This window comes from Heptranchias perlo, chromosome 28 (assembly GCF_035084215.1).
Source record: "Heptranchias perlo isolate sHepPer1 chromosome 28, sHepPer1.hap1, whole genome shotgun sequence".
Taxonomy (NCBI): Eukaryota; Metazoa; Chordata; class Chondrichthyes; order Hexanchiformes; family Hexanchidae; genus Heptranchias; species Heptranchias perlo.
Window position 1 is genome coordinate 27242174 of NC_090352.1, and position 19944 is coordinate 27262117.

Genomic DNA, 19944 nt, shown 5'->3' on the forward strand with positions numbered 1-19944 from the left:
TGAGAGAAAGAAAGAAGCAACAGCAAGAGAGGCAGACTGAGAGAAGAAAGTGACAAGAGGCTCAAGGCCGAGCCAGGTGGTGCCAAGATGCAGGTAACATAAACAAAAATAGAAAGTCAAAAAAGAGTGAGAAAAGGGGAAATAAGGTCAAGAGATGCTGTGAATGAGATTGTTAATGTAAAACCAGAAAAAAAAACATTTAGGAGAGAACAAGAATGATATAGAAAACTTCAGACAAAGCGGGACAGCGTCTGGACAATAAAGAGCTAGGGTGAATTTCCTTGAGGGTTCTCATGCTCGACACAGTAACTTTGGCGGAAGATTTGGGAAACCCTGTTTACGCGCGTATCGATCTTCCAACGAAGTTACTGCAGCCGATCGGGAGAACCCCCAAGGAAATTCCTTTGCATAAGAGTCAGGATGAGTAGTGTGTGTTTTGGAGCATCAGTACTGGGAGGAGAGGAGACGAGTGGAGGAATCTCACAATCACAACAGTAATATTGGTGCAACTACTATTTTTGTTCAGCTCAAAGCTTAATAAAAATTAATTATTTTTCGTGCATCCATGAGGTTGGCTATTATAGTGTTTACCTGTTAGTGGATGTGTAAAGGATGAAATTTAATTATTTCCTTTGTTTCACTTTTTTGTCCCATAATATTGGGAAAATCAGTTTTAATTATAATGAAACGATTGCTGAATGTAAGAATTCAAGAACAGTCAAAACATATCCCAATAGCAAGTCCCCCAGTTTGGGTTTGGATTCGGATCTTGGACCAAGGTGAATGGCCTGACTCCAGAACTTGATCCAAACTTCAGATTTATTTTTTTGTTTTACTTACATTTCCAAATCCAAAATTCAGATCAGAATTTTTTTTTAAGGATTTCCACTTCAACCCTTTTGAATTCAAATCCAAAGTTTTGAAGCTCAGTCCTGGGAAGCACAAATGAGCCTACTGTGATCCTATCGGAATGTTCTTTGTCGCTCCTTAAAACCTACCTCTTTGACCAAGCTTTTGGTCACCTGTCCTAATATCTCTTTATGTGGCTTGGTGTCAAATTCTGTCTGGATAACGCTCCGTTAAAGACACTAAATCAATGCAAGTTGTCGTTGTTCTGATGGTACACAGCAACTGTTACCTTTCAAATGAGATGTTCTTGGTATCTAGTTGAGTGGTAACGATGGGGGTGGTGAGACGGCTTGCCACCTGCTCTTCTGAGGGCTGCACGACAGCCAACAGCATGTCACGGTCATAATTAGCCAGTGACAGAGTTTCTGAGTACACCATTTGTCGGTCGTGGTCAATCTCCATCACAACTGCGCAGTTGTCTGAAGGAAAAAAATTACAGAACATTATTAATACCATCTCCTGCCATGTGGGAGAAGATTTCCTCTGTGGATCAGGTGTAGCAAAATTATAAACTGATTGAAAAATAATTGGTTTATGACTTCGCAACCCATAGTGCACGTGGAAAATCTTTGCCCAATTTCAGTTAAGGAAAAATAAAGAGCAACATGGAATTTCCAAGATAGCTATATATAGAGTTTACAGTATTTTATTGCAAATTGTTTTTCTTCCCTTCACTGGATCTTCTAAAGTGTTAGCAGTGGCTCAGTTGGTTGCACTCTTGCCTCTTGAGTCAGAAGGATGTGAGTTCCACTCCTACTCCAGAGACTTGAGCACAAAATCTAGGCTGACAATCCAGTGTTGCACTGTCGGAGGTGCTGTCTTTCGGATGAGATGTTAAACCGAGACCCCGTATATCCTTTCACGTAGACGTAGAAGATCCCGTGGTACTATTCGAAGAAGAGTAAGGGAGTTCTCCCTGGTGTTCTGTTCTGACCAATATTGATCCCTCAACCAACGTCTAAAACAAATTGTCTGGTCATTATCACATTGCTGTTTGTGGGACCTTGCTGTCCACAAATTGGCTGCCGCGTTCCCTTCATTACAACAGTGACTACTCTTCAAAACAACTTCATTGACTGCAAAGCACTTTGGTATGTCCTTAGACCGTGAAAGGCGGTATATAAATGCAAGCTTTTCCTTTCCTCTCTGCGGCACCTAGGAAATGGGTGCAACCCAAACACTGCAGAGAGGAACATCAGAGCCTATATGTTTCATTCTTAGTAGTTTAATTAGGGCACCCGATCCTGACAGGCCAGTTCACAGTATATATCTGATCCTTGCCAGTATAGTGCCAGGCTATACATCTGATGAGGGACATGTACATGTGTCGATGCATGGCAGTCAGTTGCGGAAATGGACATTTAATGGTTGGCAGGTTGGTGGGAGATGCATCCACTTTCCCTTCTGATCTATGTACGACCAATTGATTTTCCTGGCAGCTCTCCCATAGACCACTAGTGTTGTATGACACTGTTGTGCAACTTTGGTCTTCAGTTCAAAAGTCATAGAATTAGCATTTTCTTTAACATTACTTTGGGATTTTTGTTCTACATAATGTTCCTGACATGTGCTGCCTTCAGTGCTCCTTTATCTCGGCAGCCATTTTCAGATAGGTGCCTGCAGGTTACATTGTTTATGATAGGTCAATATTTTTGAATGAAGTTGCCAAAGGGCCCTCCAGCTAGATACAAAGATTGTCCAGCAAGCCCAGTGCATAAACAAACCAATTTATAACATCCGTGTCCTAATTTCTCTCTGCCTGCTGCGATCAAGAGGTGGTGGCTACGATGCTCCGCTTGTTCTGAGCTTAAGCCTTGGCCTTCAGTTTAACTGGTGAGATGTTCTCCTGTTTGGTCCTCTCTGTGGTCAACTTCACCTAACGAAGTTTGCATTTAAATACTTTCCCTACCCTTCTCCGTCACTATTTTTTGGTCTCAAAATACTCTTGGTTTCCTTTGTACCTAGCGTGCCCTAGTCTTCAGTTTTCTTCCCATTGTTATTAGAAGATGATGTAAACTAGTCAAAGTGACTGCACTTCAGAAGACAGAATTACTTACGGGACACAAAGAGAAAATTAGGCTTTTTAATCAGAGAACAAAAAAAAAATTTAAAAATCAGGTGAAAATGAGAAAAAAATGCGTTGCTATGCAAGCAAGAAAGGGTGACTTACACGTCCAATTTCTGGTGACCGACTGGTGGTCTGGGCTTATCTTCTGCAGACCTGGAATTTTGGCCTGATAAGGTCTTAATGACCTGGATTGCTAATAGTGTCAGCTCTTTATCAACCAAACAAATCCCATTCCTTCAATATGCATATACGTGTCATCAAAAATCCAATAAACAAAGCTCAATACAGCATTGGTGAGTAAATGCAATTACTGTGAGCCTACATTTCAATCAAAGTGACAAAAAGGTAAAGCATTCTGCTTTACTCAAGGATCAGTCTTACATTGCTCTATCCAGATAATCAATTGCTAGATAATCAGTGACTCCAGTAATAATGCATGTAGACAAATTGATTTGCCCAAGTTTAGAACGTGGAAACTGCAGCCCCATTTAAGGTGCTACATTGGCTAATCACCAAGTAAATTGGGGGTGTTCACTGAACTCTGATGACTACGGGCTATTTGGCAGATCAAATGCAGAGCTGAAGATTCAGCAAGATGAGTTATATCCCAGCAATACTTAACACAGCAACAGACACAAAAGCTGAAAACAAAAAATTATAGAACTGAAATTCCTGCCTTCACTAATTTTTTGAAAACCGAATATAAACACGACCCATTTATTGGCACTATATGGTGAAGATAAGAATTATGGCCAGAGTTTAAAAAAGAGATGGGATGTGGTACCCATTGAAGAGGGAGTGGAATATTGTTATTCACTGGGATTCTGTCTGACATTCGGCTCCATTCTCAAACCCAGGTCTTGAGGCAGCGCCTATAATGTGCTTAATATTGGTGCTTTCAATTAAAATGGTGAGGGTTGGAGGTGTTTGTACTAGTTAACAAATGTTGCTTCTCCAACGCACATGTACTGTTCTACAGGTAGGAAGGTCCCAGCTCTGATCTGTGGTCTGTGCGGAATTAGCTGATCTTAGCCAGGGTAGCACGGCAGGCACTATAACTGGCCTTGGTGTCCTCAGGCTAGGAAAGAAAAAACACTCAGCAAAGGTTCCTGCTTCTAATCATTATACAGTGATGGCTGCTCAAAGTGCATGGCGGGTGGACAATGGATGGGGCAGCTATAGGCTTGGCTGTGATGTCTCTCTCCCTGACTTTTTCTTAGTCTAGGCTCACATATGAAGAATGGTTACTTGGGGTGAGCTACCAGAGAGCAGCCGGCAATCCCTGGATCTACCCCTCAGCATGAAGCAGCACTTTCGGGAAAGGAGGGGAAATTGTATACATTCATAAACATATGTATACATTTCACTTGCTGCCTGTTTGTTGCTACTATTTTTGCACTTGAACATGCTAGTGTTTCACTGGACCATGGTAATAATAATAGTGTAAGAATGAGCTCTAGTAATATTGATTCTCACTGTCTGTACTATTTTCTACGAAGATCCTAATTGTTTTCAGGACCACATAAATGAAAACAAAAAGAAAAGTCTTATTTTGAGGGCAAATTGAAGAGATAATCTATCTGGCTCCTGCCATTTTCGATTTGTGCCAGCATAGGGTTGTTTGGTTCCATGTTCCCCTTTAGATTGACTACCTCCTTGACAGCACATTATGCAGTGACAAGTGGGATAGGCTCAGTATCATGCTTGTTATTGTATCTGACACAGGATGACAACAAATCACCCTGGAACCAAATAGATTGATAGCATGCAATCGCACGACTGTAAAAACTGAATTAAAAAAAAATGCTTTCCAATTTTCTCTCCTGAGTGTGCTAACTGGTGTTGGGCTACAGTTCAATAAAATATTGGGTGGTGGCCACTGAGCTATTGTAGGAGTAAGAGTAATTAAAAAAAAACCCCAGTTGACAGTTCAGGTGATAGGTTGCCCACCTCCCCACAGTTTCTGCCACAGTGGGGATGTGGGCACAGTGGTGGTCCTGTTGGTGGCAAGGGGGAGGGAAATTCTGGCCGGGGTATTGATATAGGGGTAGGGCTCACCGCTTGAATTTTCCCTCATTCTCTTCTTCATGATCTTGCCCAATTTCAGGCAGGAGAATCCCACTGTGTTTGATAGCACAATTAGGGGGGTAACCGTTAATCCTGTGACACTCTATCTCACTCACTGCATGTCTACAGGTGTAGGTTTCGGTTCACAGGAGAATCATTCTGCTAGTGGAAACAAGTGTTGGGAGAAATCCTGAACTGTGACAAATGTGTATACCGAGGATAGAACCCTTGTCAAGTGATCTGGCCAAGTGTCAGCGACAGCTGGTCTCCCAGCCCAGGGTGCATTTTTAGTACGAGGCTACTTACGTTTGTTGCATTTTAAGATTTGAATATTGATCTACTAAAAGGCCAAGCAAAAAGGAAGTTACAACTTTAATGAGTAAGTTCAATGAATTCCAGTTAGCAAGCTGACTTGATTGTTGTGACAGCCTCATATTATGTTGCTCTATTTCCTTTTTAGTTAATGCACAGTCATTTCTGGGAATGGCTCAATGTCTTTCTTTGACATATTACAAGTTGACCATGAAACACACAGCAGCAGTACATTATGTTGCTGACAGTTGCCCTTTCAGACAATAAAGGTACCAGCTCACTGGTTCATTCCCTTTTGTTCTTATTTATGTTTACTGACTGACTTGCAATTACAGATTGCACGCTCCCACAGAGCTTCATAATGTGTGAGTGACAATGGAACAGCAAGTCACTGAGCCTTCCTAATGAAAAGAGTGAAGAATGGTCTTCAAGCCTGGCAATAACTATTTTCTATGAAAGGAAAGCATTAACTTTGTTAGCAATAAAGGTGGCCACTGAGTAAAGGTTGTTACTCATTAAGTAAACTTTCCAAGGCAAAAGTCCTTTTAAGTTTTTGAATCACCTTAATCTCACTTTGGTCTGCTTATTTCTATTAGGTTTCTATTATGCTGACAACACTTATTTTTTTGTTACGCAAAAATGACCGTTGTCAGCAAAAATGACAGACTGCAGGCAGCTTTTCCTGTTGGGTCACCAGGGTGCAATGTATCCTGGAAAATCAAGCAGGGAGGATTACAGTTGGTATAGGAACCCACCCGATTTAAATTAATGGACACAAGAACAGACAGGCTCCATTAAAGAAAAGAGAAAAACTTCCATTAATTTGCCGTATTTCATGACCTCAGGAAATCCCAAAGAGCTTCACATCCAACAAGTTACTTCTGAAGTGCAGTTGCTGTTGTAATGTAGAGAAACGTGACTCACAAGTAATGTCGGCGAAATGGCAGAAATATTGAATAGTTACTTTGCTAACAAGGTGGGCACGACATGAGGAGAAGAAGAGATCAAAAAAGATATAAAAACATTTAAGATAGAAAGGGGGGAGATAATTGATAAACTAATCAAACTTAGAAAGGATAAGACCCCTGGTCCGGGTGGATTGCAACCATGAATATTAAAAGAAGTTAGGGAGGAGATTGCAGAGGCACTATTACATGTATATATAAATTCATTAGAGAAAGGAATAGTGCCAGAGGACTGGCGGACAGCTAATGTTATTCCCATATTTAAAAAGGGAGATAGAACAAGTCCATGGAACTATAGACTAGTTAGTTTAATGTTGGTGACAGGAAAGATAATAGAATCTTTACTCAAAGATGTAATAAAGAAAAATCTAGAAAATGAAAATATAATAAAGAGTAGTCAGTACGGATTTCAGAAGAGAAAGTCATTCTTGACCAACCTTATTGAATTCTTTGAAGAAGTAACAGAAAGAGTAGACAAGGGTAATGTAGTAGATGTAATATATTTGGTTTTTCAAAAGGCCTTCGATAAAGTACTGCATTGTAGACTCATGTCTAAGGTCAGAGCATGTGGAGCCAGATGACAGGTAGCAGAATGGATAGCAAATTGACTACAAAACAGGAAACAGAGAGTAGGGTTTAAGGGTAGCTACTCAGACTGGCAAAACATGGGAAGTGGTGTTCCACAGAGATCGGTGCTGGGACCACTGTTGTTCACAATTTACATTAACGATTTGGATTTGGGAATCGGAAGTACAATCTTAAAATTTGTGGACGACACCAAATTGGGAGGTATGGTTAATACAAAGGAAGGAAGCGTCAAAATGCAAGAAGACATTAATAAACTTGCAGAATGGGCATATAATTGGCAAATGAATTTCAATATAGATAAGTGCGGGGTGGTGGATTTTGGTGGGAAGAATAAGGGGGCCGCATACTGCTTGGAAAGTAAGAGTCTAAATGGGATAGAGGACCAAAGGGATCTAGGGGTACAGATATACAAATCACTAAAAGTAGGTTAATAAGGCCATAAAAAGGCAAATCAAGCACTGGGGTTCATTTCTAGAGGGATACAATTGAAAAGCAAAGAAGTTATGTTAAACTTGTATTGAACCTTGGTTAGACCATACTTGGCGTACTGTGCACAGCTCTGGTCTCCATATTATAGAAAGGATGTAGAGGCATTGGAAAGGGTGCAAAAGGATTCACAAGGATGATACCAAAACTGAGAGGATATACTTTACTTTACCTAAAGATTGGTAAGAATGTGGAATGCTGATAGGGTTAAATGAAGTAGGGAGGGAGGAGGCTCTTGTGGAGCATGAACGGCGGTATAGACGAGCTGGACCGAATGGCCTGTTTCTGTGCTATAGTCTCGATGTAACCATTTCCTCAAGATTTTTCTGTGTGCACTGTGCCCAGGCAATCCAATATGTCCAAGTGCAATAACAGGAATACAAAGTCATCTCTCCACACAAGTCACCTTATTTCTCCAGTCATCTGCAGCATCAGGATGCCATATTAGATTTGGTAAAGGTTTACTAAATCTCACTGCAGGTTACTCAAACTGGCAAACTATTAAATTAGTAATATAATGATTAAAGTTTACTTTTAACAAAAAACCATGATACTTGCCACCAAGGTTTATTATGACCATTTAGTAATACCATTAATCAGATATATTTCACATGTAATATCATAGCACACAAAGGAAACCTTTCCCCAATTGTTCTAAGTTGAAATTACAGAATATGATGAGTATCACCACCATTACAGCTGCTACACTATCATGCCATAACTTAGGAACTGCCTGGAAATAGCCTAGAATGGAAGAACAATCCAAGTAATTTAAAAAGAAAGAAGAAGGAAGGAACTTGCATTTATTTAGCACCTTTCATGACATCCCAAAGCACTTCACAGTCAATTAATTATTTTTTCAGTGTACCCACTGCCTTTTATTTAGGTAAATGTGGCAGCCAATTTTCACACAGCAAGGTCCCACAAACAGCAATAAGATAAACATCTAAATAATTTGTTTTGGTGGTGTTGGTTGAAGGATGAATATTTGCCAAGGCAGTTCTTCAAATAGTGTCGTGGGATCTTTTACATGAACAGACAGACGGGGCTTCGGTTTAATGTCTCATCGAAAGGTGGAACACCTTCAACAACACTAACTTGCATTTATATAGCCCTTTTAACATAGAAAAAACATCCCAAAGTGCTTCACAGAAGAATAATCAGACAAAAATGGGTGCCAAGCTAAAGAAGGAGCTATTAGGAGGGGTGACTAATATTTTGGTTTAAGGGTGGATTTTGAAGAGGATCTTAAAGGAGGAGAGGGAGGTGGGGAGATTTAGGGAGGGAACGCCAGAGCATAGGGCCTAGATGGCTAAAGGCACAGCTGTACATTGCTGGGACAGAGAGAATGGGAAATGCTCGAGTCTAGATTCGGAGGAACGCAGAGAATTCTTGGAGGGTTGTAGGGTAACACTCCTTCGGTACTGTACTGAAGTGTCAACCCAGATTACATTGCTCAATCATTGGACTGGACCTTGAACCCACAACCTTCTAGCTTAGAGGTGAGATTGAGGACCAAATTGTTTTGAAACAAGACTAGCTTCTCTTCTCTAAGTCTGACTGGTTGGCCATGTTTTACCCACCATCATGTTTGTGGGGTCTTCATTGTGATATGTCATTTTTGCTTCAGTTTTCTTTCAGCGATAAATCTTAACCCAATGAATTTCTGGATCAAATTGGTGGCATCAATCTTTCATAAGCCTTCCACTGGTGCTTCTAAGGTAGTTAGGGCTAGTGGGAGTGTCACTATCTTAGATAGACTAATCAATCTTTCTGTGTGCAATGAAAATGCAGACATGAATGACTCTCAACTCTACTATTCAACCTTCTCCTCAGAGCTCGTTAAAAAAAAGGCCAAATTGTGTACAGAGAACGTGTTACATGATTCTGTATTGAAGAGGTAGCCATAAACAATCATGTTCTGTATTAATAGCTTACAGGAGCATGCCATGGTGAGGGGCTACTGTATTTCGGAAATTTGTTTATTCCTGAAGTGTTTCTGTAAGACTGAGAAACTGCACATAAGTTTTAAATCAATACTGCAACACTCCGAGTCCTTTTATTGAAACTGACCTTGTCCTCTGAAGACAAAGCTGCGGTTCCCTCGCTGCCAGGTCATGTGATCGAATCCAAGTAGTGTCGTATCAACCCGCAGGTTCTGTCCACTTTTCCAAACCCTGTAAGTATCACTTGGGCAGATCTTGGAGACCAGAGGTACTGCAACAGTCAAACAAGTGAGCAAATCATTAGCGTTTGGACCTGTGTACACGATTCTCTTTTGCAAAAATTCAGCACTTAAACCTTCAATTAGGATGCCCGCAATATAGACAACTTTATATGTTGCAATGAAAAAAAAATCGGGCTCAGTAATATTATTCGTGCTATGTCACGTGATCACCAGCACAATAGTTCATATCGAGTATCTCAAGCCTGCTTCAGGTTGCCAACTTTGGTTGGGTGTATTCCATCACATGATCTCCCACCTCAAACCATCCCGTCCCCATACTCCCGCCACTGGTCCATCCTCCAGGCACACCGCCTACCCATGCCAATTGGAAAGGGAACAGACTCTTTGTTACCCAATTGGATTAATCTTGACTGTTAATGAAACAGCCTTTTTTCCCGCCATCTCCAATATTTCTCTAACTAATAAATGAAAGTGTTCAAAGAAAATGAAAAAAAAAACACAATTTTGTTTAGTGCCCTCATAATTTTTCTCCTGGGTTGCTTGCCAGCAGTGTCCTGGAGATTAATCTTGAATTCCTGGAGTGTTGGCAACCCTAAGCCTGCTACAACCTGGTAAGTCAATTAAATAATGTTTCCACTGCATCCTTACCTTTCTTTAAAATTGTAATTATTTAAAAACAGCTTTTGATTGATAAATATTGACACTAGAAGTAGATAGATAGCCGATTATTTTCCCAATGCAGCCGGAGGTGAGGAAGCTCGCCCGCCTCCCGTGCCTGTCAGAAAATTGCAAGTGCCCACGTGGCAAATTTGGATTATAGCTCAGTTTTGCAAACAGGCTAAACGTCCCTGAGCAACACATCATTATGTAAGGATGTTGTTCACAATGCTTATCCTACTTGATGGGAAATTAACCATTGCAATCTCACCGGCTCTCCTGAGGAACACTTAATCTGCTGCACAGGTGGCAGTATAATATCGCAGGTAGCCTGATGAAGTTGAGCTGAGTGCGGCAAAATCTTCTACAGAATATTAGGACATGTAAGCTATTAATGAGGAACTGTAGCAATTTGAATTGCCCTGTGACTTTAATTATATAAAAAGACATATCTCTTGTATCTCATTTTATAGTACTAGTGGACAATCAGTACGAATGGGGAAAATAAACTTGGTTTCCCTTTCAATAAAGCCGGTACGGTTTGTGTGGAAAATTAAAGGGGCGATTTGATGGAGGTGTCTAAAATTATGAAGGATAGAGTCAATAGAAACAAACTGTTTCCTGTGGTTGAGGGGCCTTTATGCTAGGTTTCTGCCAAAGTAGAAAATACCAGCTTAAATCTCTCTTTTGGAGCATTATGTTACATATATCCACATATTTATGAATGAATAAATGTGGATCCATAGATATTTTGCTGTAAGAATGAGAGTGAGGCTAACACCGCTCACCGTTATTTATGTGCAAATCGGACAGTAACTTCAAATGTATTGAATGGCGTGAAGTTCCTGTACTTACCTCATAGATACGGACTAAACTCGCCACAAAAACTTAGGGCTCATCCATTCCAGTCTAAGTACCCTTTTAATGATGTGGTAAGTCTTAATTACTGCCAATCAACCTCTCTGGCACTGAACATTAATTTTTACAAGTGTGGAGCCTCATTCCTTCAGATTTTAATTATTGTTGGACATTTAAAAAAAATGTAAATAAAAAAATGTTTTTCTTACTTTCTCTTTCTGTCTCTTTTATCACTGTCTCTTATACCAATCTTTCTTTCCCTCTTTATTTTGCTTTCTGTACCTGATTTGAGATTGAATTCTCTATTCTAATTTACACTTCCTGGTTCTGACTCTGCGCTGCTCATTACCAATTTTTCAATCTGATTGGTTAAGGAGACATACAGTTGCTTGCCCTGTTCACACAGGTCCCAGATGCCCTGTAGAGGGGGCCACGTCGTTTGGCTGTCCTGTTAACAGCAACTTGCCATGCAAAAGCCCATAGAAAGTCTATGGGCAAGTGCAAGTCTAATGAAAGGCTGGTGCCATTCGTTCGCCGCTAACGACACATTATGTCTCTGTGAAGCACTTTGGGATGTATTTCTACATTAAAGGCTCAAAATAAATGCAAGTTGTTGCTGCTGTGGAGTGAGAAAAAGAATGGGATTAGACTAGGTGGCTCACATGGAGAAGAAACACAAGCCAGATGATGGGCCGCATGGCTTATGTTGGTGCTGTAACATTCTATGATTCTATATTCTGGGAGTATACCACACTATGGGGTCGATTTTGACTGCCTTTGCCTGGTGTTAAGAGCCTCAAAATAGGGTCAGTAGCCTTACCGCCCTGTAAACACCAGTGATGCGGCCCGCTCCATTTTGAAAGGGGCCTATAGCTCGGTGTCCAAGCTGCCTGTTTCAGTCAATAGGCCCCTTTTAATACGATAATCTTGGTCCTGTAACATAAATAGGATCCCGATTGCCATTTTTGGTTTGGAATTGGTTGGAGCCTGCGCTGTGCACACTCCAGCCAGTTCCACTGGCCAAAAGTAAATGTTGAATTATTTTTGTGGGCCCCAGAGGAGCTGGAGCGCTCCTCCGGGGGGGGGTCATAAAAATAACCTGGGCCACTGACACCCCCATCCCTCCCACAACTTACCCTGATGGCGACTGCCCTGGCCCAATCTTGAGGCCACAATCCAGTCAGCTGCACCAGGATGCCTGACAAATTTACCTGAGGCCAGGGCCTCAAATTCATGGGGACATTTTCACCACCGGAACAGGCGGGCGGCCAGCGTGTTCTGCCAGTCGGTCGGCCAAAAGTCAAAATCGACCCGCGTGAGTATTTTGACACCAGGTGATGTTGAATGTATATTGGGCTTTACAATGCCAATGTTTTGATGCTGGATAAAGTTGAGTAAATATTGGAGTTTACTATGTCAATGAATGTTTTGGGATCAGGTGAAGTTTGACCATCCGCATCAATGAATGTTTTGGCACCAGGTGAGGTTGGGTGTATTTATGGTTTTCTACCTCTGAATGTTTTAGCACTGATAAGGCTGATTCTATATCCGGGTTTATTATGCCAGTGAATGTTTTAGCTTGGAAACTGCTTCCTCCCTTTAAGTTCATTATGGCTATTAGATGTTCTTTTTTAACCTAGTACAATAAAAATGATAAACAAAATCAGATAAATGAGATCCATGAATTGACTTTAAATCTGTAATGGCCGTTTGTCACAATAGCTCCATTTTTATAGTCAAAAATGTAGGCACTATTTTAGTTCAGTCTGTAGCTTTTTTTAAATGAAATTGGTGCAAAGAGCAAAGTTGCTGCAGACTCTTATCACGTTTCAAACAGCTCTGATGAACAATTCAGCTCCGACATGCTCCCGCTTTGCAGCCTGAAGTTACTGAAGCAATAGCATCCTATCACTCAAACCTGCTCAACTGCTGCAACACTTTCCAACCTGTAAATTAATTCCTCTTCACACTGTTATCACAGAAGAAGTTTGAAATACCACCTAGAATTTACACTTCACAATGTGCGGCACCTCGCTCCATAGCAAGCACTGCCTCCTGTTACTTAAAACATTATCAGCATCCGCTTATTAAACTTTTGGTCAAGGAAGTGTAACTGTTAAGATGTTCACTTCACACAGATGTCATCCCCAGAGTGCTTGGCACTCTAATCTGTCAGACTAACTCCAAACTACATGATGGGGAGTAGTGGTGTATGCAAAAATGTGACAGCAAGTTAAAGTGGGACTAGCCGGATTGCTCTTGCATAGAGCCAGCGTGGACTCGATGGGCCGAATGGCCTCCTTCTGTGCCGTAACCTTTCTATGATTCTATGAAATAACTCTTCAGTACCACAAACATGAATATCCCAGATCTCTGATATGCTTCATGCAACACATTTGCACCTTATCCACTGATGTCTCATCTATTATTTTGTTAGCACATACAGTATTTAACTTGTATATGGAGGGATACCGATGGTTTACACTCCACATTCTGTATGGTGATGTACATTTACTGCATTGATCACTGAATAAAAGTAACCTTCCATGACCATCAAAGATCACTAACTTTCCACTGTTTTCCTCTCCTGAAGGTGCTGAACTAAGCCAGGTGCAGTTCAACTGGTGCCAATTTGGTAGATCATCAAGTGTTCATTCTTACATGTGAGCCAGTATAGTGAATGTCAGCAGGTTACTTTAATAAAGGGGCCATCACACAATGTCCACATACGTGTATTTTCCAGCAGAAGCACTGTCCGCTACTGTAGTGTTTTTAAGACTAGTTCACTGCTCCCAACTTCCACCCACCAACACTAAGGACCTTCCTTTCCCCAAACCATAGTTGGAAAGTACCAGATTGATGTGCATTTGCTCCACTGGGAGTTTTTTTCACTTGGTAGGTGGATAAACTTGTGCTCAACTGGAAGCAGTTTATCCATGTTAAAACAGCACCACATCTAACTCACCCACCAAGAGTTCTACAAACAGGGCAAAACACCTTATTTGCTCTCAAACACTGTTCAACCTACCAGCTTTATATTAGTGCGGAGGCCAATCCAATATATAGTGAGTTGGTAGAGTTCGCACTGTAACAGTACTGGTATCAAACAGTAATAAAACATAGCTCTGGTCTCCTAAGTGTTATATAGTCCATCCCTAGTGTAAATATTCATGTGGCGTTAAAATCAGTGCTAGATGTGATGGCAAAAATCTGCCACAAGTCTTCTAGATAGCAATTTGGAGTGGAAACTTTAGCTGTTTTTTCCCCCTCTCTAACCTAGAGACATTGGGCACGAAATTCCGATTAAATGCCCAACACAGGTGGATTACCTGGGGGCCGGAACCTGGTTCTGCCAGGATACTCCGCTTTGAATTCTGGTATTTCTTCATAGCAAATGTTTTCATAAAGAAGTTTCTGTCTCCACATAAGCGAATGCCTGCTGATAATAAATAGCCCTTGTAGGGCTTTCCTAAATCTAACCCTTTGCTCATCTGGATCTAGAAATTCTATTTCAGCCCTAATCTTGCTCCCGGAATTGGCCTCTCAATCTTCTGCACAAAAGAAATCATGTAACAAACAGAAAGATGCTATTTAATTGAAGGTCGGATCAAGCAAGGTAGGCTATCAGGACAGGTATCCCATCATCAATATACTCCTTTAGGCTCTAGTGGAAGTGCAAATGAGCTGACAGGGATCAGCTCTCAATGCCCAGTTATACTGCAGGTTTTATATTGATGGATGTAGCTTCATGTCACATCAGTGCAAAAATTGCGGTCGAGCTGGGGAGTGAACTGACGGTGCATTGAATTTTGTCAAGCAATGAAAGATCTTCTTTGGTTTCACACTTGCTGCATCCTAACCACAACCAGATATTTTAGTGTTAGCAAAGAGCCAACTAACCCCAACGGCTCTTTGCCACCATTGAAGATATAATAGATCTCCCATGGCTTTGCCCACACAGTCAGGACCAGGTGAATTTCCCGAAGAAAGCATTAGTGATACTGTAGGTATAGGGGGAGATATCTGCAGCTTCTGAAGCTCCAACTAGTGGGAGAAGTGTGTAGCTGCAGGCACAACTGTGTGTCACAGAATGGCGTTCCCCGAATGAGGAGTGCGCGATATACGTCGCAAATGTAATATATTACTGGTCAATCTCCCATGGTGTTGCTCACTGGGAGCGAAGACCAACTGTATTGTTCAAGTAAGGCTGGGTTAGACAGTGGGGATAATTGAACCAGGGTGCACAGATGTAATTTAGTCTTCATTTTAAATTAAACATTCTGTCCTTATTTTTATATTTCCATTACAAATTCGCATGCCCACATTTATAATGGACATTGCTTATGTAGGCATGTCACATTGCAATTACAAGCCAACCCCCCCCCCCCCCACCCTGTTACAGTGCGAACTCTACCAACTCACTATATATTGGATTGGCCTCCGCACTAATATAAAGCTAGTAGGTTGAACAGTGTTTGAGAGCAAATAAGGTGTTTTGCCCTGTTTGTAGAACTCTTGGTGGTATGGCTGTGCCTCCAATGGGGTGGGGGGAGAGAGAGGTAATTACAGCATGACCAGTTTACCTAGGTAGTTGCCATTATGAATATGAACATAGAAATTGATAATGGAAAAAACTGACAGGAAGTGCATGCTGATTTTTGATATATTCTAGATTGATTTAGACCCCAGTGAGCACACTTCTGTGTAAGAATGCACCCAGAGAGCTCTGCTTTCCTGATAGAACAATGCAAAGCCAGTAGTATAACTATGTGCTGCCAGCTCCATAACAATCCAATTAGGCACCAGTCTCAAGTAAGTACCTTCAGTATAATAGTTTTTTTTTCTTAATAATTTAACTAATATGAACAGTGGCAACAAAATGTATTTTTGACCCAATTGTTTCCCATTAATACAAACAATATAAACAAAACTCTGCCTGAAGAACTATCTCTAAGTGCTTTTCCCTTGTTCCATTTTGGCGCTAACCTGGCCTGCCACTGTCCCCGTTTACTTTTCTACCCAGCACTGCTCTTTGAGAACAAGGAGATCAGTTTTCTGCACATGTCTACAAATGAATGATGCCATTACAGGTCTTTGTTTCAGCCTAGGCATTTTCATTACCTACCTTTGATGCTACTGACACCATGGAACTACCAATGTCATCACATCAGTGGGACTAAACAGGTTCCAGATGTTTAGTGGGCCAGAGGTGGACAACTGAATCTGGCAACAGTTCCCAAGAATGATGTAAAAGTGAGTTCTGCTGCCACTGGAACTATGATAAGTTGGCCTTTTATGTTCCTAAGTGCAGACGGGTTTGGAGAATCTGCTTTACTCTAGTAATGTAAACCTGTGTAGAGAAGGCAATGTCTTCATTATATTATTATCTTCAATGAATCGCTGTGAATGTTCCTTAGTCTCTTGCAGAGGTATCCAAGATATGGATCATGGGCCAAATCCAGCCCACAAGCTCCTTTTATCCTGCGTGTAAAGCTCCTAATGATTCCTTTAATTTTTGTGCTTTTTGTAAGCAAAGCTGATTTAGATTTGGGCTCAGCCTCAGCTGTTCAAATACCCCAGGCCTGAAGGACCAGAAAGACCGTCCCCTGATTGGTAAATTTGTTGCACCAATCAGAAATCAGACCCAAGAAATTCAAAAACCTGTTTTCAAGCTGAGGAGGACGGAGTGGGGGGGGGGTGGGGAAGAGGGGGGGAGGGATGGAGCAGGTGGTGGTGGAGAGGAAAAGGATAAATGGAGAGGAAGGGGGTGGAGGAAGAAGAGGATATATGGGTTGGTGAAGGGGGGAGCTTGATTTTTTTTTTTGTGTATAAGGCGTCTTGCATTGTATATGTATAGTAGGCTTGGATTTTTTTTGTGTGTGTGGACTTGAATCTTTTATATAAGAAGGATGTTTGAATTATCTCTGAATGGGGGATTAAATTTCAGTGCAGTCATAATTAACTGTATTTGACCCCCAGCTCCCAAAGGTTGGAGATCCCTGATGTAGACCATTTTGTGTTCATTTATGATGTTCAACCTTTTGGAGCTGGGGGTCAGATGATGATAATGATAATGATGAAGCTCTCCATACACCCCCATCCTCCCCCCAAGTCTGCCCTTCCCATCCTCATTCCGCAGCCTCCTCAATCCTCCTCCCTGATCCTATTCCCCATCCTTCCCTTTCCTATTATCCTGCTCCTCCTTTCATGAATTCTTCCACAGCGCTGAAAGTGGAAAACCTATAAGACCTAAGATTTCTTGAGTCGGAACAGAAAAAAAATCACTTACACTAAGGCCCTGAAAGTCAACATTTTTTTTCAACCACATCCCGGCCAAGTATTGTTGTTAGTTGGTGATCTGTCAAAGGCGAACCTGCTGAATTATTATTGGGTGACATGTCCACTCAGCAGAGTTGCTGACTGGCTCTGCTCCATGCTTTCAGTCCCAAAGAAATGAATTGCAGCAGATGCACTCAGACTGTAACGAGGGGAAATTAAAATCCTGGCCTCTTGCACATCCACGAATTTAAACGTTCCCCCATTGGCGGCTGTGCCTTCAGCTGCCTAGGCCCTAAGCTCTGAAATTCCCTCCCTAAACCTCTCCACCTCTCTACCTCTCTTTCCTCCTTTAAGACGCTCCTTAAAACCTACCTCTTTGACCAAGCTTTTGGTCACCTGTACTAATATCTCCTTATGTGGCTCCGTGTCAAATTTTGTTTGATAACACTCCTGTGAAGCGCCTTGGGATGTTTTACTCTGTTGAAGGCGCTCTATAAATGCAAGTTGTTGTTGTTATGCTAAATCAAGTTCTATAAAGGCACAAAATCATGTTGCTGTTACTAGTCAGTCAATGGCATCTATCAGCTTTACTTTAAGTTAAAAGATTCAGCCAAACAGAAAATTGAGAGAGAAAATGGGAGAAAGGTAGTTAAAAATAACAGTTCACGATATCAGTATATCATCACACATTCAGGACAATAAAAGATGCTTTGTCTTCCTCCTATTACATTACATTTGGCTTAGTTTTTAACTTCAATTCACCCAGTGCAGGCTGAGCCTTAAATGTCATCCCCAGCCTTGTGATGTTTAACAGAACCTTACACCGTCTGACCCCATCATTTTTCTTCTGTTGTTGAAATCGATGGCATTTACCACAATGATTTGTCATGCTGCTTGTCCGACGTCCAGTATTGGATGAACAGAAATTTCCTCCAATCAAATATTGGGAAGACCGAAGCCATTGTCGCCGGCCCCTGCCACAAACTCCGTTCCCTCGTCACCAATTCCATCCCCCTCCCTGGCCATTGTCTGAGACTGAACCAGGCTGTTCACATCTATTGGCATCCTATCTGACCCTGAGCTGAGATTCCGACCTAAACTCCTCTTCATCACCAAGACCGTCTATTTGCACCTCCGTAATATTGACCTTCTCCACCCGATCCTCAGCTCATCTGCTGCTGAAACCCTCATTACTGCCTTTGTTACCTCCAGACGCAACTATTCCAAAGCTCTCCCGGCCGGACTCCCATCTTCTGCCCTCCGTAAACTTGAGCTCATCCAAAACTCTGCTGCCCATATCTTAACTGGCACCAAATTCCATTCACCCAACACCGCTGTGCTTGCTGACTTACATTGGCTCCCAGTCCGGGAATGCCTTGATTTTAAAATTCTCATCCTTGTGTTCAGATCCCTCCATGGCTTCACACCTTCTTATCTCTATAGCCTCCTCCAGCCCTACAACGCTCCGAGAGCTCTGTGTTCCTCCAATTCTGGCCTCTTGTGCATCCCCAATATGCCCCACCATTGGCGGCCGTGCCTTCAGATGTCTAGGCCCCAAGCACTGGAATTCCCTCCCTAAACCCCTGTGCCTCTCTACCCCTCTCTCCTCCTTTAAGACGCTCATTAAAACCTTCCTCTTTGACCAATCTTTTGGTCACCTGTCCTAATATCTCCTTAATGTGGCTCAGTGTCTAATTTTGTCTGATAACACTCCTGTGAAGCACCCTGGGACATTTTACAATGTTAAAGGCGCTATATAAATGATGTTGTTGTTGTTAAAATCACAATTGCAGTCCATTTTTTTGAGGACGTCATTTTGACTTTGTGTGATAGTATATAATGGGTGATAGTTGTGTATCTCTCCTGGTATCATCAGTTCTGGTATCATCCTTGTGAATCTTCTTTACATTCTCTCCAATGCCTCTATATCCTTTCTATGGAGATCAGAACTGTGCACAATGCTCCAAGTGTAGTCTAACCAAGGTTCTGTACAAGTTTAACATAACTTCTCTGCTTTTCAATTCTATCCCTAGTGTTTGATTTGCCTTTTTTATAGCCTTATTAACCTGCGTCACTACTTTTAGTGATCTGTACCCCCAGATCTCTTTGCTCCTCTATCCCATTTAGACTCTTATTATCCAAGCAATATGTGGCCTCCTTATTCTTCCTACCAAAATGCCCCACCTCACACTTATCTATATTGAAATTCATTTAACTTTGGAGAGAACTATGCCAACTAGCTCCTGAGGGTTTCAGGGCACCATCTCTCAGGATCTACAGGATCTAACTGATACCATTGGTTTTGCCCTCCCACTGATTAGAGGGGACATCAATCCAGGACTCAGTACAAATGTGCCTAGAATCTTCCTTCATGATACCGTCCTCTCTCCTGATGGCATCTCATGAACTTTCTAGCCAGTTCCCTCAGAATCTTTCTCATGTTGATGTCAGGACCAGGCTGCCCAGGCACTTGCAGTGGTGAGGAAGCAGAAAGTGGGTCTCATGGAGGAGATGAGCTTGGAGAAGGCATAAGGGGAGATATAAGAGAAATTGAAGAAAGATCCAAG

At 41.7% G+C, this 19944-nt stretch overlaps 1 protein-coding gene across 2 annotated transcripts in view; it reads right to left on the bottom strand.

The window, feature by feature from the left end:
• Positions 1 to 19944, bottom strand: part of ankrd13b (ankyrin repeat domain 13B) — a 267722-nt gene that overhangs the window by 41534 nt on the left and 206244 nt on the right. For both annotated transcript variants that reach the window (XM_067967939.1, XM_067967938.1), the window contains exons 5-6: positions 9469 to 9612; positions 1139 to 1328 (exon numbers count right to left, since the gene is read on the bottom strand). In XM_067967939.1, coding sequence (XP_067824040.1) covers positions 1139 to 1328; positions 9469 to 9612 — 334 coding nt within the window. The remainder of the gene's footprint in view (positions 1 to 1138; positions 1329 to 9468; positions 9613 to 19944) is intronic.